At 37.8% G+C, this 26,689-nt stretch overlaps 2 protein-coding genes across 5 annotated transcripts in view; one reads left to right on the top strand and one right to left on the bottom strand.

The window, feature by feature from the left end:
* The first annotated feature begins 185 nt into the window (after positions 1–185).
* On the top strand, positions 186–23,818 carry AP3M1 (adaptor related protein complex 3 subunit mu 1). 3 transcript variants are annotated; one of them, XM_060643134.3, is made up of 9 exons: positions 186–296; positions 10,684–10,959; positions 11,673–11,844; positions 14,781–14,918; positions 16,332–16,417; positions 17,019–17,152; positions 18,010–18,217; positions 19,903–20,047; positions 20,487–23,818. In XM_060643134.3, exons 2-9 carry the CDS (start codon positions 10,687–10,689, stop codon positions 20,585–20,587), a joined length of 1,257 nt encoding a protein of 418 aa, XP_060499117.1. In that variant the 5' UTR covers positions 186–296; positions 10,684–10,686; the 3' UTR covers positions 20,588–23,818. The 3 variants fall into 3 exon arrangements, with proteins under 3 accessions (XP_060499117.1, XP_060499118.1, XP_060499119.1); XM_060643135.3 differs by lacking the exon at positions 186–296 and adding an exon at positions 307–572; XM_060643136.3 differs by lacking the exon at positions 186–296 and adding an exon at positions 608–734.
* A 199-nt stretch (positions 23,819–24,017) lies between these two features.
* The window catches only part of VCL (vinculin), a 110,077-nt gene continuing 107,405 nt past the window's right edge, over positions 24,018–26,689 (bottom strand). For both annotated transcript variants that reach the window (XM_060643093.3, XM_060643094.3), the window contains one exon: positions 24,018–26,014. In XM_060643093.3, the coding sequence (XP_060499076.1) occupies positions 25,868–26,014 (147 nt within the window). In that variant the 3' untranslated portion in view covers positions 24,018–25,867. The remainder of the gene's footprint in view (positions 26,015–26,689) is intronic.

Here is a 26,689-nt window from a genome sequence, read left to right on the forward strand (position 1 = left end):
AGTTGGGCTGCGTATGAGCGCCTGAGTCCACATGGTGTGAAACCCACTTTCTTCTAGGTTCTGGGTGATCTAGAAGATTTAGATCCTAAACCCCAAGAGACGTCCTTCTTCTCATTCAACGTTTTTCTTCTTATTTAATCTTCTCAATACTGTAGACCCAGTTGGTTTCTTTGAAGCTGTTAGTCAGGCAATCTATTGGGCACCCCACCTGCGGGGTCCTCGGGGCCTTCTCAGCTGCCACAGCCTAGGTCCGGAGTGGACCTGGCGCCGAATCACTGGCTGGCCCAGGTGTCGGGGTGAGTGTGAGGGGCGGGGAGTCTGCGGACAGGGAACAGCTCGAAAACTGGGGGGCAGGCTGAATAGCTAGGGGTCCGGACTCCAGCCTGGGCTTCGGGAGAATTTCTGATGCTGACCAGGCCTCCCTCTCGGCCTTCCAGGCTTTCTTGCCGGCAGGGCCGGAAGGGAGAGGTGCACCTGCAGCCCGGCCTTCTCGGGTCCCACGCCCAAGAGGTTCAGGCTCATTGGGGTCCCTCTCCGTGCTTCAGCGCAGGAAAAAGATTTTGTCACCCACGGTGAGCTGAAGTAGCAACAACTCGGACCTCAGCCGTAGCCTTCTGCTTTGGAAGGCAATCCCCCTGACTAACCTGAACGGACGTCCTGTTAGAGGGTGGCGCCTGGATGAGCCTGGGGTGGCGAATACAGTGAGGAAGGTGTTGCAGTTCTTCAGGAGAGAGGTGACGGGAATCTAAACTGAGTATGGAAAAGTGATGAGCACTGTGGCTGGTTGGATTTGTTGGGTTTGGCTTGTACCTAAAGCTGAAGTTTATAACCTGTATGATTATGAAGGTGGTGCCACTAAAATTAGGAGCCCATACGTGAGGAGAAGGAATTTTGTGGAGCTTGGGATATACCGAGTTTGAAACAGGGGCTTAGGTGTGGATGGTAGAAAGATTAAAAGGGGGAAAAAGAAAAGGCTGGGAAGTAAGCCGAAAAGAAACTTTCAAGGTGATAACCAAACAGGTGAAGTTTCATGTAATAAGAAGTCTTTGTTTTGGTTTGGAGAAAGTTATCAATGACATGAAATGCTGCAAGGTTCAAAGGAGGAATTTGAAGTCTGAGACTAGGTAGCTGGATTTGATGATTAGGAAGTCATTAGACCAGTTAAAAGATCTGCTTGAATACAGTCAATTACTGAGAGGAGAGATTGCAAGTGTAGACTAATCAAACCTTCATCGTTTGGAGCATGAAGCAAAAGTTTATTGAGCGGGTGTCAGTCCCTGTAAGGATTGGGGTTTATTTTTATTTTATTAAAAAAAAATTTTTTTAAGTTTATTTATTTTGAGAGAGACAGAGCGCGAGCAGGGGAGGGGCAGAGAGAGAGAGAGAGAGAGAGAGAGAATCCCAAGCAAGCTCTGTACAGAGCCCGACCTGGGGCTGGAATTCACAAAACTGTGAGATCACGGCCTGAGCCAAAAATCAAGAGTTGGTCGTTTAACCACTGAACCACCCAGGCGCCTCTGGGGGTTGATTTAAAAAATACAAGACACATCATATTTTGGGGCAGAAAGCAAGTAACCAATGTGTATGATACAAATCTAAGAAAAGAGAGAAGGAAATGGGATCAAAATTACAAATGGAACGATCAGTTATGGAGAGAAAGGAGGACTCTTTAAGAATATAGGAAAAGTGGGGGAATGAGTTGAGTGAGGAATTACCTGAAATTTACATATCTTTGGTAGGAAAGTTCTCTTTGCAGTAAGGTTAGTTTTTCTTACCTGAATCTTAGGATTTTTATGGTATTTCTAAACATTCAACATACTATACTGTTGGAGTTCCCTCTAGATTAGATATGTTTAAGTAGCTCAGTAATATGTAAATGCTTGAGTAGCAAATGACATTTGTAGAGAAGAATTCTCTCTCCCTCAACAAATGATCTCTTCTGTTACACAGAAAACAGAAGCGATCATGTTGCTACAACCAAAGGTACAAACCTTCTTCCCTTTTGTTTAAAGAGACAAAGTGTCCCTTCTTTTTTCTTTTTTTTTTAAATTTTCTTTTTTATTTTTTAAAATTTACATCCAAATTAGCATATAGTGCAACAATGATTTCAGGAGTAGATTCCTTAGTGCCCCTTACCCATTTAGCCCATCCCCCCTCCCACAACCCCTCCAGCAACCCTCAGTTTGTTCTCCATATTTATGAGTCTCTTCCGTTTTGTTCCCCTCCCTGTTTTTATATGATTTTTGTTTCCCATGTTCATCTGTTTTGTTTCTTAAAGTCTTCATATGAGTGAAGTCATGTGATTTTTGGAAAAGTGTCCCTTAAGGAAAACAAATCTCTGAAGTCTCCCAGTACCATCCTCTCCTTCCTAATCAGGATCCTCTTTTTTTTTTTTTTCCCCAGTTATTTCCTCTCTCCTACATCATCTGCCTTTTGCCTTCTACTCATACCTTCCCTTAAGCATTTAGAAATATTCTTCCTTAACTGTATTTTGATATAGTCCCATTTATTTTTGTGTCTTTTCATCCTCACAGCTAGAGTTCTTGAGTATATCATCTACTTTCCTTTCTCTGTTTTTTCCACTTTGAGCTATTTCTCAGCCTATTTCATCGTGTCTTGTTTCCAGCATTCCACTGAACTACCACAAAAACTACTTTTACTAAAGTCACCAATGCCCTCTATGTGTTAAATCATAAATTCTCAATAGGGACAAAAAAACCATAATACTTTATATATACTTTATATATTATACTTTATATAGTTGTACTATATATATTCTTCTGGATACACACTAACACTCTATTTACTAAAAATTGTTACCCTCCCTCCTACTTTTTTTTTTTTTTTTTTTTTTTTTTTTTTTTTTTTTTTTTACACACTGCTCTCCAGCCACATCTTCTCAGTCTTCTTTTAGGCCCATTTCCTTGGCCCTACTCAGATGTTGGAGTTCTATCCATAGGTTCTTTCTTACTATGCACATTCTCTCTTTGTTGTTGTTTTTTTTTCTTCTTATAGCTATAATCCCCATTAACAAAAAGTCGTGTTTACTCATAAGCATGTCTCCAACTCAGCTTCTCGCTGAAGCACCAAACCTACACACGCAGTGGTCTTGTGAATATATCCATTTAGGTCAAATATATCCAGAATTGGGTCAGTATACAGGACCAGGGCTAACTGCCTCATTTTTCCTCTCATCTCCACCCCCCAAATCCACCTAATCTTTGCTCAAGCCTAAGCATTTCTCCTATCTTTTCATTATACTCTGTCCCTGCTGTCAACTCTGTTAGTCCAGGCCACCACCATAATTCATCTCTCAGCCGGTGTCACAATATCCAGTTGCCTAAGTTTCCACAGTGTGGTTTTTCTTAAAACTATAAATTGGATTTCATGAATTCCCTGCTTAAAACCATAAAAAATGACTTTACATTGCACTAAAAACTAAGTGAACCAGTCTCTGCTTATCTCCTTCCCCGTCACATCTCACCACATCACCTCACCTCCTAAAGTTGCTAAATTTGTGCTGGTTTTCTTTACTTGTGTTCTCTGTCACCTTAAAGATTGGTGAAATTCTGAAGGACTTCTGTCATAGAAATTACATCTTACTGTTTTGTTTGCCGTCTTTGCTGAAGTCTAAACACTCTTAAGTTCAAGGACTTATTTAGTTCACCCTTTTATCTCCATTGCATGCTGTATATAAAACATATTCCGAACTATCTGTTGAATGAATAAATGGTCTAAGTATTATCTGAGAATCAGAGGAGCTAGATTCTTTTCTGATCTCACTCTCTTACCTTGCATATAGGCCCTTCTATGCCCCCATTCTGTTATATGTAGAAGGAATACATTTTCTTTTTTAGACACTATTCCAAGAATAGAAATTTGGCTACACATCTTCCTTATTTATGACTTATTTAAGTCACCACATCTGACTTATTTATGATGAGGTTATGTCCTGATAAACCCATTGTAAGTTGAAAATATTTTAAGTCAAAGATGCATTTAATATACCTAAATTTACTGAACATCATAGCTTAGCCTAGCCAACCTTAAATGTGCTTAGAACACTCAACAGTAGCCCACAGTTAGGCAAAACTATCTAAACAAAGCGTATTTTATAATTAAGTGTTGACTATCTCATGTAATTTATTGAATACTGAAGTGAAGAACAGAATAGTTGTAAGTGTATTTCTTGTTTACTTTGGTGATCATGTGGATGATTGGGAGCTGTGGCTCACTGCCTCTGGCCAGCATCCCACAAGAGTATGGTATCACTCTACTGGAAAAAGATCAAAATTCAAAATACGGATTCTAATGGATACATATCACTTTTGCATGATTGTAAATTAGAAAAATCTTAAGTCAAACCATCCTAAGTCAGGAACTGTGTGTTTTATATTTGCATTGTTTGTGACTCATCAGGTTGAGTGTTCATTTGGTAAAGAGGATTTATGAAGTATGTAAGCTGCAGTCAAAGCTCTGATAGAACTGTTTCTGAACAGTTTCTCATGTGGCTTTAAAATAAGCTGGTAGCATTCTGTTTTCTGATTCAAAAGTCACTAATAACAAAAAGATGGCTATAGTTGCGGTACGTGTATAAATTTCCCAGAAAGTTTGTTAAAATGATGAAAGAAGTAACTGCAGCTGCTAAAAGAATAAGTAGCTAAAGAAACAGGCTAGGGGCGCCTGGGTGGCTCAGTCCATTAAGGGTCCCACTTCGGCTCAGGTCATGATCTCACAGTTCGTGAGTTCGAGCCCCATGTCGGGCTCTGTGCTGACAGCCTGGAGCCTACTTCGGATTCTGTGTCTGCTCTCTCTCTCTGTCCCTCCCCGGTTCATGCTCTGTTTCTCTCTCTCTCTCTCTCTGTCTCTCTCTGTCTCTCTCTCTCTCTGTCTCTGTCTGTCTCTCTCAAAAATAAACATTTAAAAAAATTTTTTAAAGAGACAACTTACACTGCTATGTGTGGCATTTATTTAATTGTTATATGTATTAGGCTTTTGTTCATAATATGAATAGAAGAAATAAGCTCTCTTCTTTTATAATAGAAGGGTAAGGTGGGTTTTAAAGCTAAGCACTGATGAGAGCCACAAGTGTTATGCTTTCATCTCAGCATTAAAGATAACAATAAATCCAGATGGCTGGTTTAACTTACAGTATTCTCCAGAGATTTGAACTATTGCCAGTGAAAACAACTTTGGTGGAAACTTTTCCTGGAAAGAATTTTTCACCAGTTTAAGAGAATGAATAGGAATGTGGCCTCTAAAATAAAGGAACTATGAAGTCACTTGCTTTGAGAACAAGCAGCTCTTCTGGGGTGTGCTGTGACAACAAAGTACCACAGACCTATACCTTCTATAGGGTGACTGGTTTAAGAATATAACTTACTGTCAGATCTTTTAAATATAATTTTTGCTCAAAATAATTTATTAGAACACATTTTGGCTTCTAAATAAGAAGCACATCCTTCAGTTCTTTTTCTTAAATTATAAGCTCAAAGAGCACATTTGCTATCCATTTGCTGCCTAGTCCAGTATGGCAACCACTAACTACATGTAGTTATATGAATTTAAATTAAGTTAAAATTAAAACTTCAGTACATCAGTTACATTAGCTGTATTTCAAGTACTCAATGGCCACGTGTGACCAATGGATACTAGTCCATCATTGCAAGAAATCCTATTGGACAGTGCTGCCTTAGAGAATGTTCCTAATAACTAGTCTCTAGGAGCCAGGTGAGAAAGGGAGCCCAAGATTCATGGACCTGGGTTTGAATCTTAGCTCTTATACTTATTGTAGGATCTGACTTAACATTTCTAAGACTTTATCATCTTATCTGTAAAAAGGGGATAAGCACGATATTTATAACATTGAGTTGTGAAGATTCAGTGAGATAATGTAGATAAGTGCCTAGCATAGTGCCTGGCCCACAGTTAGTAACTGAATACATTTTAGGTATTATTAGTTTATTTACCCTTAATGAATAAAACGCTTTGAAAATTTATTTTTTCAAATAAAATTTGAAAAATGGAGCTGAAAAATTGGAGCTGAAAATTTAGTTTTGCAAAGGGTACCATTTTCCAAAGTTGGCTCGGTTGAAGTGCTCAAATTGGAGTCTTCATTGAGGGAATTACAGTGTTCTCCTTTAAGCTACATTTTATATTTCAGATGAAGATTTTATTCCAAGAAATGTATCATAATACAAGTTTAGTTGCAGATCTTCTCATTGGATATTCCTGTTTGTTTGGTTTTTTTTAAGTGTATTAGCCCAGATGATAGTTAAAAGTCAGTAGGTTCTATATAGCAAGTCTGTATTCCAATGACACTAATTTTTTTTTTTTTTAAGTTTATTTGTTTTGAGTGAAAGAGTGGGAACAGGTGAGGGGCAGAGAGAGAGAATCCCAAGCAGGCTTCACAGTCAGTGCAGAGCCCAACGTGGGGCTCGAACTCACAAACCATGAGATTATGACCTGAGCCAAAACGAAAAGTCAGATGCTTAACCGACTGAGCCACCCAGGTGCCCCTAATGACACTATTTAACACCCAAATAGAAATATAAAGCTGACATGAAACAAACCTATTAAAGCATCTGATTAGATAAAGTATAAAAATGAGCAGGTTGCAGTATTAATCTAGAAAAATTTAGTAGGTCCAATGCCTGAAGTGTCAGGGTTTATTGTCCTGTTGGTTGCTTGCTAAGTAGAGATGGCTTTGAACAAAGAAACGTATTTGTTTCTAATACAGGAACTGTTAACAGCATTTATTTTATGCATAATAATTAATACAGTAATTATTAAAACACATCTTAGTAATTAGTAATTTACTTAAAAACTTCTAAACGTGCCAGACGGGAAGGGGAAATCATCACCAATTAGTCCTTAAATGTCAGATGCTTTCATAAAATTAATTACTTAATCTTAAAAGAACTGCTCAGGTTTATGTCATTGTTTTGTGTGTCAACAGAATTGAATGAATGTATCCATTCTGGAAAGTTTTCCTTTCCTCTTTGGGATTTATCTTCATGCAGAGAAACTATTCATTTTAAATTTTTTACAGTTGGGCTACACTTCTACAGTAGTATAATTTTGAATTAATGGACCACCAGACTAAACACCTGATAACTGATGTTATCCATATAAAAGAAGGAACATGTTAAGGTAATTAGATATTTTTCCACCATCCCCTATTTGCAAGGATAATACAGTTTTTATTTGAAGCATAATTAACACTCAGAAAATTATATGTCATAAAGCCCAATGAATTATCACAAAATGAATACAACTTGTAACTATATCAAAAAATAAAATGTTACAAGTACCCTAAACCACCCCCATGCTCCTCTTAGTCACTACCCTCACTCTCCTCCATAAAAGCATTTTTATCAAACCATAGATTATTTTGGTCTGTTCTAGAACTTCACATAAATAGAATCATACTGTATGTATCCTTTTGCTTCTGGCTTTGTTCAATAAACAAACAAATCTTACAAACAGATTTTAAGATTTTGCTTCGTGTAACAAGTTTATTTTCATTGCTGTGCAATTTTTCATTTTAGTAATATTGTGTAATTTATTTTTCCATTCCACTATTAATAAACATTTGAGTTGTTGCAGGTTTTCACCATAACAATATATTTTTATACATATTTTGGGTGCACATTTGTACACATTTTAATCCACCTGGAAGGAGATTTGTGTGTCACAGTTATTAAGAATATTTTTTAAATGAAATATAATTCACATACTATAAAATTCACATTTTAAAGTATACAAGTTAGTAGGTTTTAGTATATTCACAAAGTTGTACAATCATTATCTCTAATCCCAGATGGTTTTTATCACCTTAAGACATGAGAAGCCCATAACCACTAACTCCACATTCTTCCCCTTCCACCCAGCCTCTGGCAACCACTAATCTACTTTCAGTCTGTGTAGATTTGCCTATTCTGGACATTTTATACAAATGGAATCATACAATATGTGACCTTTGTGTCTGGCTTCTAAGCATAATGTTTTCATGGTCAGCCATTTAATAGCATGTATCACTTCATTCCTTTTTATGGCTGAATAATATTCCATTGTTTGAAAATTTGTTATTTACCCATTCATCAGTTGATAGACATTTGAGTTGTCTCCACTTTTTGAATATTATGAATAATGCTGCTAGGAACATTTGTATGCAAATTTTTGTATGGACATCCATTCCTAGTTTTCTTGGTTGTATACCTAGGAGTAGAATTTCTGAGTCATTTGATAACTCTGTCTTTAACTTTTGCAAGAATTCACACTGTTTTCCACAGCAGCTATACCATTTTAAATCCCTATCAGCAATTGATGAGGGTTCCAGTTTCTCCACTTTCTTGTCAATACTTGTTATTGTCTGCATTTTGATTATATCTACTATAATGGATATGAAATAATACATCATTGTGATTTTGATTTACATTCTGAGAAGGCATTGAGCACATTTACCTCCGCTTATTTGCCATTTGTATGTCTGTCTTCTTTGGAGTAATGTCTTCAAATTCTTTACCCATTTTTTTTATTGTGTTGTCCTTTTATTATTGAGTTGCTAAGTGTTCATATATTCTGGATAGTAGTCCCTTATAAAATATATGGTTTGCAATTATTCTCTCATTCTGTGAGTTCTCTTTTTACTTTCTTGATAATGTCCTTCAAAGTACAAAAATTCTTAATTCTGATATAAGTCCAGATTATCTGTTTTTTCTTTTGTTGCTTGTGCTTTTGGTGTCATATCTAAAAAAATTATCTAACCCAGGGTACTGACAACTTAATGCATATATGGTTTTTTATAAGAGTTTTTAAATAGTTTTAGCTCTTAGATTTAGGTCTTTGATACATTTTGAGTTGATTTTTGTATATGACATGAGGTAGAGGTCCATATTCATTCTTTTGCATGTGGAAATCTAGTTGTCCCAGCACCATTTGTTGAAATGACTCTTCTCTCTCCCAGTGAATGGTTTTGGCATTCTTATCAGAAATCAATTGACTGTATATGTAAGGGTTAATTTCAAAACTCTCAGTTCTATTCCATTGATCTATATGTCTATCCCTTTGCCAGTACCGCATGGTACATTTGTAGTAGGTTTTTAAAATCAGGAAGTGTGAGTCCTCCAAATTTGTTCTTCTTTTTCAAGATTGTTTTGGCTATCCTTATCTCTCTTTCATTTCTGTATGAATTTTAGGATGATCCTGTCAGTATCCACAAAAAAGACAGCTGGCATTATAGTAGAGATTGCTTTGAATCTTAGGCCAATTTGGCGAGTATTGCTATCTTAACAATATTAAGTTTTCTAATCCATGAACATGAAATACCTTCCCAAGTTTTAGATATTTTTAATTTCTAATTTCTTTCAGTGATGTTCTGTACTATTCAATGTACAAGTCTTGTACTTTTGTTAAATTTAGTCCTAAGTATTTTGATCTTCTTGATGCTCTTGTAAATGGATTGTTTTCTCAATTTCATTTTCAGGTTATTCAATGCTAATGTGTAAAAATAGAAGTGTTTTCTAGGGGTGCCTGTGTGGCTCAGTTGGTTAAAGCGTCCGACTTTGGCTCTGGTCATGATCTCATGGTTTGTGAGTTCGAGCCCCACATTGGGCTCTGTGCTGACAACTCAGAGCCTGGAGCCTGCTTCAGATTCTGTGTCTTGCTCTCTCTCTGCCCCTCCCCTGCTCGCACTCTGTCTGTCTCTCTCAAAAATAAACATTAAAACAAATTTTTTAATAAAAAGGAAATATAATTTTTTATATTAATCTTGTATTCTGGGAGCTTGCTGAACTATGATTTTGTGTGTGTGTACGTCTGTGTTCCTTAGGACTTTACATATATAAAATTGTGTCATCTGCAAATAGAGGTAGTTTTTTTCTTCCTTTCCACTTTGGAGGCCTTTGGTTTCATTTTTCTAATTGCCCTGGCTAGAATCTCCAGTACATACTGAATAAAAATGGTGAGAGTTGGGGCGCCTGGGTGGCTCAGTCAGTTAAGCATCCGACTTCAGCTCAGGTCATGATCTCACGGTCCATGAGTTCGAGCCCCGCGTCGGGCTCTGTGCTGACAGCTCAGAGCCTGGAGCCTGCTTTGGATTCTGTGTCTCCCTCTCTCTCTGCCCCTCCCCTGCTCATGCTCTGTCTCTCTCTGTCTCAAAAATAAAAACATTAAAAAATATATTTTAAAAAAATGGTGAGAGTGGACAACATTGTTTATTCTTGATATTAAGGAAAAAGGTTTTAATCTGTAATCATTAAATATAATGTTAGCTATGGGATTTTCATAGATGCCCCATCAATGTTAGGAAGTTTCTTTTTCTATTTTAAGTGTTTTTATTATAAACAGGTGCTAGATTTTGTCAAATTATTTTCCTGCACGTTTTGAAATGATTATATGGTTTTATTGTCTTTTATTTTATGTATGTTGTGTGTTACATTGATTGATTTTCATATGTTGAACCAATCTTCCATTCTTGGAATAAATCCTATTGGCTGAGGTGTATAATCTTCTGTATATATTGCTAGATTCAATTTGCTAGCATTTTGTTGAGGATTTTTACATCTATTCTTAAGTGATATTGGTCTGTATTTTCTTGTATTGCCTTTGTCTGGTTTTGTCAGGATAATACAAGGGTACTTTTTGATGTACACTAAATTGTTTAAACTTTTTTCCCTCCAGAAAATGATTCACAGTCTATTTCTCATAAACTGTTCCGGTGACATATTTCTAGAGAAGCACTGGAAGAGTGTTGTGAGCCAGTCTGTCTGTGATTATTTCTTTGAAGCTCAAGAGAAAGCTGCTGATGTTGAAAATGTACCACCTGTCATTTCAACACCTCATCACTACCTCATCAGTATCTACCGGGATAAGCTCTTCTTTGTGTCTGTCATACAGACTGAAGTGCCACCTCTATTTGTAATTGAGTTTCTACATCGAGTTGCTGACACTTTTCAGGTTGGTTATTCATCAAATCTTTTGAACTTAAATTACTCAAGTTAGGGGTAGGACACATGATGATATTCTTTAATTATCCAGCTTTGTATGTGTATTCTATCTCTCTCTCTCCTTTTCAACTAAGAATAAATTCATAAACCCTTTTTTGTAGGCTGTGTAGCAGTATACATGGCTGTTGTATTCATTGTTTCAGTAGAACACAGTAATCTCATGGTCATGGAAGCCACCCAGGCACCCCCAAAAAACAATATCACTTAAGAAGGTTATTTTTCTATATGTATTACAAATTATGTCATCAGGAAACAGTAATGTCCTCTACATACAGTTCTCTGAATGGTCCCAGGATTTTTATTGGTTATGCAGTCTTCTAATATTTACATTTTATTATCTTGCTAAATGTACCAAATAATTGAAAACTTACCTGTGTTTTGGAGGTAGGCAAGTGAAGTTTATAGTTCACATTCTAGTTTAATGTTTCAGTGTACTCTCTGGCTTAATATGTAATAGGAATTCAGTTCAATCTAAAAATATTAAGAAAATTATTCAAGAATAATGTAGAGAACTACAAAGGGTTTTTTTCCTTCTGATTTATGTATTTTCAACATATTAAACAATGAATTATGCTACTATAAGTTTATCCTGCTGAACAAAGAGTATCTAGCAAGCCTTTCTTCATGTCTTCCATTGTGCAATATTATGTACATTTTGTTAAGGACTACTTTGGTGAGTGTTCGGAAGCTGCAATTAAGGATAATGTGGTCATTGTATATGAGCTCTTGGAAGAAATGTTAGACAATGGATTTCCACTGGCTACTGAATCTAATATTTTGAAAGAACTGATTAAACCACCAACAATTCTACGTTCTGTCGTCAACTCTATTACAGGTAAGGTGAAAACGTAGGAACTGAGCAAATAAAACTTTGTAAACAAGTTGTTTATAATCTTGTTTATGATCTGACAGATTATAAAGGTAGTACAGCTTGCCCAGAGTTAAAGTTAGTGCTGTTGCGAAAATAGATGTGTATTTCTTTTCATGGGAAGAGGCTAGGTCTTAAATGAAAAAGAAAACTTTTGGTTTTTATTCTTTTATTATAGATTTTTCTGTAAGACCACAATAACATTATTACTGTTACTTAACACTAAATAATAAGACTGAATAACTTCCCAGTTAATCCTAAAGAAGCCAATAGAAAAGGGAAGGCTACGTAGAAGAGCATTCAATCTATGTACAGACTGGCATTGTAGTATTTAAAATAGCATTATTTTATGTGATGTGATGAATATATAAACTAATACTATACTCATAGTCATTTTGTAGTGTATAAGTATATCAAACCATGTTATACACTTAAACTTAACACAATATTATATGTCAATTGTATCTCAATAAAAGCTGGCAAAAATAGCATTATAAAACTGGCATTATGTTATATATAAAATATATAAAACCCAAATTACTAGACTATAGAAAATTTAAGATCCTCACCACAGAGTACATATTGTCTCTTCCAAGTCTTTGTTTTATACATGCAGAAGATTTATTAAAACAAAAAGATAGGAAATTAGTCTATTTGTGAGATCTCATGCAATGTGGGCCTTGTACTTGTTTTGTAAGTTTCTAATTTTGGTTTATTTCTTGAGTGTAGCTAGAAATTAGGTACATCCAGATGATGGCTTTTTTTTTTTTTTTTTTTTTTGAGAGCATTGAAGTCTTCTAGAGAAAGATTTCTGTGAAATGTTACATGCCACACCAGCTATAATGTCTACCATTATAAACCCCTCTCCAAATGTACTGACCTAAAAAATGGGGCAAGGGAGGCTTGCAAGAAAGCTTTATTCATCCTCTATACAAGGCTGAGTGTTAGGAGAAATTCAAGGAAAGATAAGATGGAGTGTCTGTGTGCCTAAAATTTAAACTCTGGATGAGAGATTGGGAAAAAAAAAATAAAGTACATAAATAATAGTAAGATTGTAAAAGGCAATTCCATACTTTATAGATAATGCAGTGACACTGGAAGGTACACAGGATATAATATTAAATGGAAAAAAAAACACAAAACCATAAAAATTATTTAATTATCTTAATTATACATAAACATTCATACAGACAAAAAAGCTCTAAAATGTTTTCAATGACCATCTCCAACTAAGGAACTACATACTATCCTTATTTTTGCCTTATACTTTCTAATTTCCAAAATGAACATGTATTTTATAATTACTAAAATAATAGAATGACAGTATATAGGCTATTAAGGCAGTGCTTTATAAAATTCAAGAGAATGGTTCAGTGGATGAAATAATTCCTTCTGAATTATACTGGTTGGCCCTAGGGCAGAGCCCTAGAGAAGCAACAGAATTTAGGGAGAGAGGGAAGAATAAGAGCATTCTATAGATGCAATGATATGAGAAAACACACACAAAGTGAAAAGCCTTGAATTGTATTAATTTGTTTAGCAGAAGCAGAGCTGTTTTTTAGCTGAGTAGTGAGAGATAAAATTAAAGAGTTAAGTTGAGGAAATTCTTGAATGCTAGGCTAAATTTGTTTTGGGGGGTTTTTTGGGTTTTTTTTTTTTTTTTCCCCACAAAGCCAGTGTGGAAACATTGAAAGTTTTGAACAGGAAGATTAAGGCAGTGTTTTTCAAAAATTTTGGAAGGCAAAAGGTTGGAGACACTAACACCAATCAAATGAGACTGTAAAATTATATGTAAAAAAAACAAAATTATAAAAATACAAAAAAAAAAATAATAATAAGTAGAACCTACTTATGAGGGAAATGTTTAAAGAAATATACCAAAATGTTAATGGTAGTTGTATTTTGGTAAAAGGAAGATAGATATTTTTAGCCACTTTTCTGAACTTCACATGTGTTGTTGTTGTTATTAAGCATGTACTACTTGTATGTTGGAAATGTAAATTAACCAAAATGTTAAATATGTCACAGCTCAAGGATATGTTTTGGACAACCAGACTTTCTTCAGACATATGTCAGTTTATCAGTAAAAAAGCCAAACATTAAACATGAGCGATATTGCAGCCATATGGGTGTCTGACCTTAAAATGGGAGAAGGCTAGAGTGTGTTCTTCATCCAGTTACTCCACTGAGGCCTGCTTGGCAGCATCTCATGTAGAATTTAAGCTGAATACCAAAGGGCCTACTAATCACTTTGTATTCTCAGTGGAGACATTTTATCAGCAGAAGGTTTTAAAACAACTAGCCTCTTTTCTTCATCAGTGGCAGCAGGATGAGATTCCGTTGTTGAGCCACTGGAATCAGGTTAGGTTACTGTTAACATGAAGAAAGCAAAAGATAAGTAAGTGAATTTAACCTGGTTTGGCACATAGAGGACCACATGGTCTACTTCTGTCTTCTAGAAATTTGATCATGTTGGTATGAATATATCTCCGACAATTCTGGAAACCATCCACAAGTGGTTCTTCAAATACTTCAATGAAGTAAAACCCAAACAGTAAAGAAGCAAATAAAGCATTCTTTTGTTTTTTGGTTTTGTTTTGTTGGTTAATAGCTTCTTCTTTCTTTCTTTCTTTCTTTCTTTCTTTCTTTCTTTCTTTCTTTTTCTCTCTTTTCTTTCTCTCTCTTTCTTTTTTCTTTTTCTCTTTTCTTTCTTTCTCTCCTTTCTTTCTTTCTTTCTTCCTTCCTTTCAAGTTAGCTGTACACCCAACTTGGAGCTTGAACTCACAACCCCAAGGTCAAGAGTCGCACACTCTACCAACTGAGCCAGCCAGGTGCCCTTGTAAATAGCTTTTCTGATGACTATTTAATGCATTACCTTTGCTTTCTCCTTTTCCGGTTTCTAGGCAGCAGTAATGTTGGGGACACACTCCCCACTGGGCAGCTGTCCAACATCCCATGGCGACGGGCAGGGGTAAAGTACACAAACAATGAAGCCTATTTTGATGTCGTTGAAGAAATAGATGCAATTATAGATAAATCAGGTAATTGTGTGCATGTAATCTTATTTGGGAAGAAACAGTTGAGCTGACATAAGCTGAACAGAAAATTGAAACCCTTTGGCAGTATGGCTTCAGTGGAAAGGCATTCACTTTCTAATAGCTTAAAAATCTGTTTATTTTGCCCAGAGGTTACATATAATTTTCATAACCACTAGTTTAGGTCTGCCAAACCTTATAAATCAGATCTCATGCTGCCTTGTTAAGCCAGTTATTACCCTGTATGCCTCTGCCTTTTGCCGTTTATTCATTTAAACATTTATTGTATATCTACCATACATCATACTTTTGCTACCACTTTAATATGCAGTACTTCTTTTTTTTATGTAGAATTTTTTTTAATGTTTATTCATTTTTGAGAGGGAGCAACAGAGCACCAGCCGGGGAGGGGCAGAGAGAAAGAGAGACACAGAATCCGTAGCAGGTTCAGGCTCTGAGCTGTCAGCACAGAGCCCAACACGGGGCTTGAACTCTTGAGCCGTGAGATCATGACCTGGGCCAAAGGCAAACACTTAACTGACTAAGCCACCCAGCTGCCCCTATATGCAGTACTTCTAATAACAACCCCCCAAAAAACAGCAGTACTGTCTTAGAATCATAAAGTTTTATTTAAAACATCTAGTCCAACCCTCACATTTTATACATAAGGAGACTGAGGCTCAGAAGAGCTTAGTAATCTGCTTAAGGTCACACAGCTAGTTGCCGTGTGAAAATGAGTTATTACGAATTACAACCAATATCTTTTCTTTAGTGAGTGCTCTTTTTCATTATAAAATTCTATCCTACAGAATAATAACTGTATTATTACAGAATAATGCCTATTTCTTAAAGTTAACAGTTTAGTCCATTTCATGAGAAACTTGCCTCATTTGTAAATTCCATTAAAAATATTTAATTTCAGGGGCACCTGAATGGCTTAGTTGGTTAAGCATCCGACTTCGCTCAGGTCATGATCTCGCGGTTCGTTGATTCGAGCCCCACATTGGGCTCTGTGCTGACAGCTCGGAGCCTAGAGTCTGCTTCAGATCCTGTGTCTCCCTCTCTCTCTCTGCCCCTCCCCCACTCGTGCTCTGTCTCTCAAAAATGAATAAACGTGAAAAAAAATTTTTTTTTAATTTTTAACTTCATATCCAGCAGTCTTTCAAGGTTCACTATCAAGATAGAGTCAGGTTTGATATTCCTTAGAATTACCTACCAGAGTTAGATGTGGGCCATGGCACTTAGTGAAGAAGCTGTTGTAACTGGTGTAATAGATCCTTTGTCCACTAAACTTGTTAGAAGATGTGCAAGTTTCATTATGTCTGACACTCAGGAGGTGTCTCCATTACTTCAGATACAGTGATAGCTCTAGTAAAGACTAAGATTCCAGTGATGTTATCACTTTATTTCTTTCCTCAGGATCTACAGTCTTTGCAGAAATTCAGGGGGTCATTGATGCTTGCATTAAGCTATCTGGAATGCCTGACCTTTCTCTTTCTTTCATGGTAAGTTCTCCTGCCCTGTAGTTCTTTGCATGCCTAATACATATGAAGTACTAAATGAAATGATAAATACTGAGAGACGTTTGTATCTTAGATTATAAGGATTATCTCAGTAATATCTTAGTACAGCTTCCCAAGACAGTGTTTTGATGAGCATGGCCTTTATGAAAAGGCTGAGGTCTTTTCCTGAGTTTGCCAGAAGTGGCTTAAGTGGCTGGCTGCCTTCTGCAAATGTGTAGTCTCACTTAACCGAATTATTTGTTTTGCTGATGAAAGGGCATTGATCTTTTTCATCATTTTAGACTCAGCATGATACACTACTAAGAAAATCAAGAGAACAGAGTTCTGATGCTGTCTTGTCCTGACCTTGACTTCTTCAAACCTCAGTTTTTTCATTTATAAAATGGACATGATACTACTTGTATTTTCTACTTAATAGTTATTGAAATTCAAATAAAATAATATCCATTAAGATTGTTAATGTGGTCATAGTAACCAACTCTTAACATGACTCTCTTTAGGGAGTCTATTAATTTCTCATATCTGAGTAGAGTTGCCATATTCACTGCACTCTATGAGTATTGCTATCTTGTTTTCCTGGCAGAACCCACGGCTTCTAGATGATGTCAGCTTCCACCCCTGCATCCGGTTCAAGCGTTGGGAATCTGAAAGAGTTTTGTCATTTATTCCTCCAGATGGAAATTTCCGACTCATATCATATCGTGTCAGCTCACAAAAGTATGTCGGTGCATCAACCAGAAATCTACCATCGTAGATCAGTGTGATGGGTAGAATTCGCTTTACCTTTTCCATTTTGACAGTTAAATACTTGAATTCATCACTGCTCCCTTTAGCCATGGCCCAGCAGGAGACTCAGGAAGAACTGGTGAAAATATGTGTCTAATATAATCAGTGTACCTTGAATCTGAAAGTATAAAATAGTAGTAAATGAGAGTAGTAAGATATATACCTGAGAACAAGCATTTTGGAATTGTGTAACCTGGGCAAAACCTTGAATCCATGCCATAATTTTACTGTGGTCTTTAGGCTTCATAACTAAAGGACACACATATCTCCAGCTTCCCAGGGTATCTCCCAACTAACTGGCTTCAGAACACTCTTTTGTGTACTGAGGTTCAAATGAATGAATTAGCATTATGGGTTGTACCTGGTTTGTCCCTGGAAAATGTCAGAAGGTATTCGGGTAATATTAGACGGGACTTAAAAGCAGAGGAGTTGTTTCTTGGCTCTTACCACATAGAGACTATTTTATTTAGTATAATTTTAAATTATCTTTTCTATGGTATCTTAATTCATTTCTTTAAACTAGGGCTATTTGCCCCAATTGTTTATACTATCTTGACTTGTATATGTATTGCTCAGAAATTGTATGAGTCTTAGTGCAGTAATGCTGGAACCCTGATGTACTCAAACCCCCTGGTACAGATGCTGAATCTCCACTTCTGGGGGTATATGGTCCCACAGTGGAGTCAAAGGCAGGGTAGGACACTCTGGACTGAGGTTTTTAGGCTACCTCTAGAACTGTCTCACACTATTAATCATGTTTGTGGTTGAGTCTGTCTTTCTCTTTTCAGTCTAGTGGCAATACCAGTGTATGTGAAACATTGCATCAGCTTTAAGGAGAACAGTTCTTGTGGAAGATTCGATATTACAATTGGACCAAAGCAGAATATGGGGAAAACTATTGAAGGAATCACAGTAACAGTTCACATGCCAAAAGTTGTACTGAATATGAACCTGACACCAACACAAGGCAGCTATACATTTGATCCAGTTACCAAGGTATGGCCACCTCTCATCAAGAGTAAGCAAGTGTTTCTGCAGTCTTTATTTTGTGATGGCAGGGAGGGCAGAAGGAAGGGTTTAATGTCTTGGTTAAAACTAAAGTTCCTAACAAAACCTAGAGAGCATACTGTGCTATGCGCCTGCCCCTGGCTGTGGAGGGAACCCACATCTGCTGCTGAGGAAATGAACAGAAAACTGAGACTCATTCTGTTCTCCCTCAGAGTGTGTCTTTTTCTCATCCACTGATCATCTAGAGACCCACTCACTAATGAGGAAGAAGATATAAAAAGCTTTTTAAAAAGAGAGAAGCATTACCTGGATATAAGAAGATAGTATTGTAGTCTATTGTTAAATTTTCTGTAGAAATTGATCAGTAAGACCTTTCTTTTTCATTTAAAAGCACTGTTTCACACTTTTCCACAGTGAGTACTGGCTAGGAAAGCTGCTTCCTCACTATACGTAAATGTGCCTCTAGCAGAGGGTTTTCAGAGAAACTATAAAAGATGATTTTCTGTCAGCTTCCTTCTTGGGTAAAAAATATGATTCTTTTCAGTGGCAGTTATTGTACTGCCTGATAAGTGAAAAGGCATATTTTTGAATGAAATCATCATCCAATCCAGTCCTAAGGATTTGAAGAACCTCCCCGGATACTACACAGGGCTGAGCAATGAAGGGGGAGCTCCAGATCCCTGGCCCTTCACCTTGGCTTCAGTCGTAACAGCTTCACTTTCTTGACTGTTACTGAGCTTCCACACTAAAGATTTCATTTGAACAAAGAAAGCTAAAAGTTTAAAAAACACCAGTTTAGGTCCATTTTCTCATTTTACAAGAAAAGTAAACTGAGGCCCAGAGACACAGTGAAGGCAATATAGCAGAAACAACATTTGAAATCAGTCTTAGGTTCAAATCCCAATTTTTTTTTTAAACATTTATTTTTGAGACAGAGAGACACAGAGCATGAACGGGGGAGGGTCAGAGAGAGAGGGAGGGAGGGAGACACAGAATCTGAAACAGGCTCCAGGCTCTGAGCTGTCAGCAGAGCCCGACGCGGGGCTCGAACTCACGGACCGCGAGATCATGACCTGAGCCGAAGTCAGCCGCTCAACCGACTGAGCCACCCAGGCGCCCCTTCAAATCCCAATTTTGCCTCTAAACTAGCTATGTGACCCTGAGCGAGTCATTTGACCCCTGAGCCTCAGTTTCCTTATTGATAAAAAGAAGATAAAATCTGCATCACAGGCTTTTTTTTTTTAATGTTTATTTTTGAGAGCAAGAGCCAGTGGGGGAGGGATAGAGAGAGAGGGAGACACAGAATTGGAAGTAGGCTCCAGGCTCTGAGCTGTCAGCACAGAGCCCTACACAAGGCTCAAACCCACAAACCATGAGATCATGACCTGAGCTGAAGTTGGATGCTTAACCACCTGAACCACCCAGGCGCCCCCAGGCTTCTTTGAGATAATGTGTGAATAGTGCTAAGCACAATACTGTATCCAAAAGTAGATGGTCTACAAATGTTGGTTCTCTGTGCTCACCATTCAGAGTCACCGAAGATCCCAGGTCTCTTGTTTCCAAGACACTGTGCTCCATTCTGTACAGAAATTTATGGTGTCTTTGAACCTTGTCTCTAAACATTTGTCTTTAGTAAATAGTTCAGGTTGTATTTGGTTGTTATGTCTTTTAAGGTACTAACATGGGATGTGGGAAAAATTACTCCACAAAAGCTCCCAAGTCTTAAAGGACTGGTAAATTTACAGTCTGGAGCACCCAAGCCAGAAGAGAATCCAAGTCTCAACATACAATTCAAGATCCAGCAGCTTGCTATTTCTGGTAAGGATAAGTTTTGTGTTTAAGGGTTAACTGAATTTTGCTTAGAAGGCTACTAACATTCCCTCTTTAAAAAGAACTAACTCCAGCCTGCCTTTCACACTGTGCTATGGGGCCTCCTCTCAGGTACAGTGATTTTGGAGAGCCCTTTAACTTCCTTCACCAGACCCCCTTCCAAGCACAAAAGAAGGAGTCATTCATACTCACAGAAAGAATCATCTTGAAAAGACATCCCTTGCCCACATGGGAATCTAAACTAAAACCATCCTTCCACAGTGCTATAATTTATGAGCAGTAGAAAGGAGATTGCTTCCAAATGATAAAAGGGACTCTTGGTTAATGTCAGATTTATTGTGTAGTATTCATTGCTAAACAAATATTGTTGGTTGGTGTGACCAGGATAATAATTTGTTCCTTTCCTTACCTATTCTTTTTGACACAGGCTTAAAAGTAAACCGTTTGGACATGTATGGGGAGAAATACAAGCCATTTAAAGGAGTCAAATATGTCACGAAAGCTGGAAAGTTCCAAGTGAGGACATGAGAAGAAGCCAAAATTCCTCAAGATCTGTTTGTTTTCCTAGTGTCATTATAGTTTATTACTGTTAGGTACCAAGTGGGTGGGAATACATATTCTAGTTAAAGCATCCCTGTTGAGCTACACACCGCTAACGAAGTTGCTTAGTAATCAATGTAGGGTTCTTAAGGAGCTTTAAGCTAAGGAAACTTTGAATTACTTAGCTTATTTTGTATCGTTTCAGTTAGGAAGATTCTGGAGGTGATTTCCTTCATGGGGGGCATCAGCTAGAGGCTGCACGTTGTAACAGTAAAGGCAAAAGTCTACAGTGATCACCTGTTTCCTAAAACAAGTGAACTGGTCTCAGCCAGCAGGAGCTGTCTTAATCTGTAATGTGATGCATCAAGTGCAGCCAAATGTCACACCTGATTTTAGCCATCCCAAATCAGCAACTGTCCCAACAGAGGAAATCTCCCCACCCCCAAGAAGTTTACAGAAAACTGCCTCTTCAAGTGTTTGCCTTATTCAGCTTTTCACTTGTGCCATTAAGCAAGCACTGTAGCAGAAGCCACTTCCACATGGCCCTGGCAGGGGGCACTACTGCTCCATGCTTCATTCTCACTATACTTGGTATTGTATTTTTTATAAATAAGATTTTTATGTAAAGCTCAGATTTTGATTTACAGGGACCTTGGCTGCAGTATGTACCATCTCAGTTTTGTGCCACTGGTTCAGCCATTTAGATAGCATAGTAAAAATGATTTGTATCAAAGGGGCAAATGCTTTATTAAGGTCATAAAAGGGAACACTACTTCTGCTTTTAGGAAGTTATTGCAAGCACAAGCATTTGAGATTTGAAGCAAATTTAAGCAGTAAAAGAGAAACTTCAGTGAACCTTTGCCACCTTCGTGTTCTATAAAACTTGTCAACACCACTTAAACCATAGTTAGCCTAAAGGCCTCAAGCCCTAGTTCAGCAAAAGGAAGAAAATGTGCCTGCTTCACTATCATCAGTCTTTTAAACCTTTTATCTTTTTTATTGTTCTTAAGGTCTTGAATTTACCTGCATCCCTTGTCTTCAAGGGGAACCCCCTTTTCATATTGTGTGCTTCCCAAGGTTATGGTAGTAGGTTCCTTCCTGAAGCTGTTCAGAATTATTACTTGAATGTGTCTACTGTACTGACAAAATACTTGGATGTGCATTATATTGAGGCAGAAACAAAACCTTCACCAACACTGATGAAACCATATTGATCCTCATGGTTGGCAAGTCAGTCTGTAGTTGTATCACTTCACTCAACTTTATTGGCTTTGAAGTCCTTGCCCAGTTGTTTTGCCTCATGAGATACGAAGAATGGAGATAGGCTGAAAGATGTAAGTGCTTGTTCATCATGGTTCCCACATGTTCTTGCTTATGGTATTAGTTTTCTTCTCCTTGTTGACTCCATTCTCTTCATTCGTCTCTGCTTATAACTCCCTTTTCTGTATCATGCTAAGAATGACCCTTAAATTCATCACATTGTGCTATCAAGGGCTAGTGGTTGATGCTGGTACACAGAGCCCACCATACAGTAGCATTCTTACCTTTGCCTGCCTAGGGTACCCAGCCTGCCTTTCATCTAATAGGAAATGGCACTTTTTGCAAATTTGGAATTTCCTGGGTAACCGATATCAGTTTGGCAGCTAAAATCAGGGCATTGCCAAATATTTATTCCCTTTGCCTGAGGTTAATTACCCAGTTCAGTTGCTTTTCATTTTTAATGTCTTTTAATGCCCTATCTTAAAAGAGCAGTCAGTACCTTGGCTTTTCTTTCTGCAGAATCCCTAATCTCAACCATCCATATCGCGAATGTCCAGTTTTCTTTCTGTGCTATCTTCTCATATATAAACAGATTATATGCCAAGAGTCCCTTGTCTTTAGCAATTTCTGCTAAAACTTCCAAGTAGACAGTTTCCTTTTATAATTAAATTATTGTACTTATTAATTTGAATCCAGTAAGTCCTTTATCTAACCTGGCTTTACTGTCAATAAAAAGACGAAGCAACAAATTGATTTTTTTTTAACTTGACTGTTGATTGAGCATTCTCAGATGGGCATGCCTCAGTATCAGAGGAGGTTAAACATGATCAGATTTTGTTCTGTATCATCACATAAGGTGTAAGGGTTGCTGCAGAGCACTTCCAGGTGCTCGTCTCTTAACCTCAGTATGTTAACAGCCATGTGTGTACTTTCTCTAAGCATCACCCTATGGCCAGAGACTGAGCAGTAAGTGATCAAAGCTACTCTCCCTACCACCACCACCAGCACCAACTACTAATAAGTAACAAAGATCCATGAATACTTAGTGGAATATTTTTCAAATACAGAAATCCAGCTAATCCCAGAATTGCCCCATTTTATAAATTCTTAAAGGAGCCATCCTAAGAGCAAATGAAGTTAGATGCTCATTCTCTGTATAAGGAAGTTACTATCATTTATTCAAAGAGTATTCATGTGATGGGTTCATTCCTAAAGTGGTGCTACAGAAGAACCTTTGGAAGATGCTGGTCTTACTGTCCTTAGAGTCCTCTGATTTGAGAAAACAACTAAAATATGATGCAGCAGGAAGGCAGCACCAGTGAACATATGGTGAGTAACAAAAATTAGACCATGAATACTGTTTTCAGATGCTGAGCTAATTCTGTAGCCTTGGATATTTCTCTTCAACTCCAGGAGTCTGGAATCTGCCTCCCTAGTCAGCAACACTTCTAAATCGGCAATAGGTGTAGTCTGCAGCACTATCCCCCTTTCACACTCCCCTTTCAGATCTAGAAAACCAGGCAAAAACAGTGATGTGCCCACTCTGCTCCCAAGTACCTGTTCCTACTTTTAGTCAGTGCTTCCTCAAACAAAAGGAGAATGTCCCCAAAAGCTAGCTATCTGCCTTATAGCCCTGGTGGATCCCTGACAGCCCTGTTGTTCTGTATTGGGCTTTGAAATTCAAAAAATAGGCATGTGATATTCCTGCACATGTAACAGCTTCAGCTTCTTAGAGGCAATGGTCTCCACAGCTTGCTAGATGAAGACAGACTACAGGATGATCCACATCAACTGGCTGCTTTCTTTCTATTGTTAACCTTTGTCACCTCCTAGTGTATAATCCCAAACCTGCCCTTTATTATGCAGATCTTTAAGTAAATATACTACTGCTATACAGTAGTATGTTGTTCATCCAGTACATTTGGATTAAATAAAAGTCTTTAGTTGCCAAATCCTGAAGATTAGTTTCATTGGCTATTTTTCAAAACAAAGGAGAAAGCTGGTCTAAACGTTTTTGCTAAAATAATATATCCATCATTTAAATCATTATTTATACAAATGCACTTTATTGTTTTAAACAGAACAAAAGAAGAGGCAGAAAATATTTGCATATAACAAATCCTAGCTTATAAATGTAGTTTTTTAGTGGTGATGTCTCTAATCAGTCTTCAGGGATTTTTTTTTTTTTTTTTTTTAACTTGCTTCACTGTGTCTTGAGCGCGGATATTAAGAGAAAAGCACATTGGCGTAAAGTGTAAACCAGTGTCTCAAAACACTGGAAGAACTTGGAGAGCAAACATAATTTTTCTTATTTCCTCTAAGTAATCTTTCGTAAAACAAAAGGTGATCTTTGGCATAGATTCATACTTTAAAGGCATTAATATTGCATTTATATCAGGTAAGCAACTACAAATATGCTGAGGGCCTTAAAAATAATATTCATCAGTTAAAAGAAAATAGAGGAAGCCTGAGTGTACAGTACCAACTTAAGTTTTACACATTCGATGTTGAGATTTAACATATATTGGAGGTGAGAAGAAAGGACATTCAGGCAAGGGTTCTTACTCCTTTACTCATCCAGTTCTGGCTTTGGGAAGAAATAAGATTTCATGTGCTGGGCAATGCTTAGACAGCAGTGATAAGTGCAAAAAAGGAAAAGTTCTTCTCTCACTTTGCTAATAGGAAATTTATGGTGATAATTAAATATTATACCCATTATTCTCTTGGACACTCATACTTGGGAGGGAGGAGAGGATACAGGGTCTTGGTTACGGGAGGTAGGAACATACTGAGGACTATTTCTGATTGATTCATTCCCAACAGTGCCAGAATTCCAGTCTGCAAGTACCAATCTCCCTTAGGAAGTGCCCTTCAGACAGGACTGCCTTTCTCTTAAACAATCCCGGAGGCAAGCACCAATTCTTAGGACAATTTCAAAAGGATAAAAAGGCTCTTTCAAAATTACAATGAACAAACACATATCTTTAAAATCCTGTTTAGGAAGGGGGTGAGGGTAGAATACAAAAGCCAGGACAGGAGACATGATTTGGTTAAAAATTAAATGCAGCATTTCAGCTCAGAACAAGAGATACGAATGAATGATAAGGCCTCAGCACAGACCTCTGCAGGCAGTGACAAAGCATGAAGCTCCTGGGAGTGACCCTGCTGGGAAGATGGGCAGGGCCACACCCCAGCTACTCTGCCCCTCCAGTAGCAGAAAGCACCAGGACACACAGTGTGTTTGTGGGGTGGCTACCTTGACAGGCCGAGGCCGGATATAGGACAGGAATTTTCCCTAGCACAGACACTGCTCAGGGGCAAGGTAAAGACAGAATCATGTGATTCTGTGATTTCCTCCTGAGAGTGAAATTTGGTTTTGTACTGTGGGAAATTAGAAGGATTAAATTGGGGAAGGGCAAGAAGTAAATCCAGGCTCCACCTACTGGGGCTTCCCAGAGGCCATCTTCCCTTGTAGCAGCGAAGCTCACTCTGAAAAGGACCCAGATAGTACACAGCCAGGGTCAGGAGCAATATAGAAAGCCCAAAACAAATTTTGGAGGCACAGTGATTTCCTTCTTAACTAAGCTGTCTGGGCCCTGGGTCTTGGGAGCCTAGCAGGTAGAAGGGGGTAGGGGAACAAGGAGAATGAAGCAAAGAAGGAACTGTCCCCTAGGGAATGAGGGCAGAGCAGGTGTCTGGCTAGTGTTCAGTCTTGGATTCTGAGCTTATGTGAAGTCCATGGGCTATAAACCCAGTCTTCCTATTGGGATAGAGTGTGCACAAGTATTAACTGTGTTTGAGAATACAGGCTTTATACGGAGACATATTTCAAAGTGTCCATGACAAGAGTATAAATGATTTCTAAAGTGAAGAGGCCTCATTCCTTTCTGTTACGTCAGGCCAGGATGTGGCTTTTAACCCCTAAGCAATTTTCATCATCTTCTGGGACTCCAATCATTTCATTCTGTTTAGTAGGGGTTTCTGTGCCAGCCAAGTTTGACCAAGTGCCTACTGGTACCAGGGAGTCTTTCTAACCCAGCGCAATGTAAATCCAGCATCTGTTCGAATTTTGATTGAAGCAGCTTCAGCTTCTCTAACAGTCTCCTTCACTGACTGCATGAGGTTCTGGGCATTGTGAACCAGCATCTCGGTGGCCTGCAAGGAAAGCAAGAACTCTCCATTACTCACAGTCCCTGACGCAGTCCAACCTCCAAGACTGGCTTAAGCTAGGAGTGGACTGCAGTTTACCCCGCCTGCAGCTGGCGTCCCCCCACTTGTCATATCACTGGTGGTGTAGGGGAATCACCAAAAACAACCCAAAAAAGGCCATCACTGTGTACTATACCAGCAGATAGATTCTAGCACATACTCTTTTCCTGGTCTTCAAACAAGCTCCTGCCTCATGCTCCTGCTGTTCCCTCTACCTGGAATGCTTTTCCCTCATGGTTCACCCCTCACCTCCAGATCTTTGCTCTGATCTTTGGTAAGGCATTCCCTGCTCACTTTACTTTAAATCACAAAGACCTTCCCACTGACAGCATTTCATCCTCCAATTCTTCATTTTTCTCCACAGAACCCATCATTACTAACTGATAAACTGTATGTTTTACCTAAGTTGTTCATTTTATCTGATATTTTACCTGATTTAAAATTTAAGTTCCATAAGGACCGTGATATTTTTCAGTTTTGTTCGCTGCTATGTCTCAGGACAGTGCCTGGCACAAGAGATATTTCATAAATATTTAATTCTAATAAGGAGTGAAAAAACCAAATGAACAAACCCATCATCATATAAATCGATGAAAATCTAAATCAGTAAATCTAAACACA

This window comes from Panthera onca, chromosome D2 (genome assembly GCF_046562875.1).
Source record: "Panthera onca isolate mPanOnc1 chromosome D2, mPanOnc1 haplotype 2, whole genome shotgun sequence".
NCBI lineage: Eukaryota > Metazoa > Chordata > Mammalia > Carnivora > Felidae > Panthera > Panthera onca.

Coding starts and splice junctions, on each gene's coding strand:
- AP3M1 (XM_060643134.3), top strand. CDS start 10,687: ATGATTCACAGTCTATTTCTCATAAACTGTTCCGGTGACATATTTCTA. Junction 10,960..11,672: donor GAGTTGCTGACACTTTTCAG/GTTGGTTATTCA, acceptor CATTTTGTTAAG/GACTACTTTGGTGAGTGTTC. Junction 16,418..17,018: donor ACCTTTCTCTTTCTTTCATG/GTAAGTTCTCCT, acceptor TTTTCCTGGCAG/AACCCACGGCTTCTAGATGA.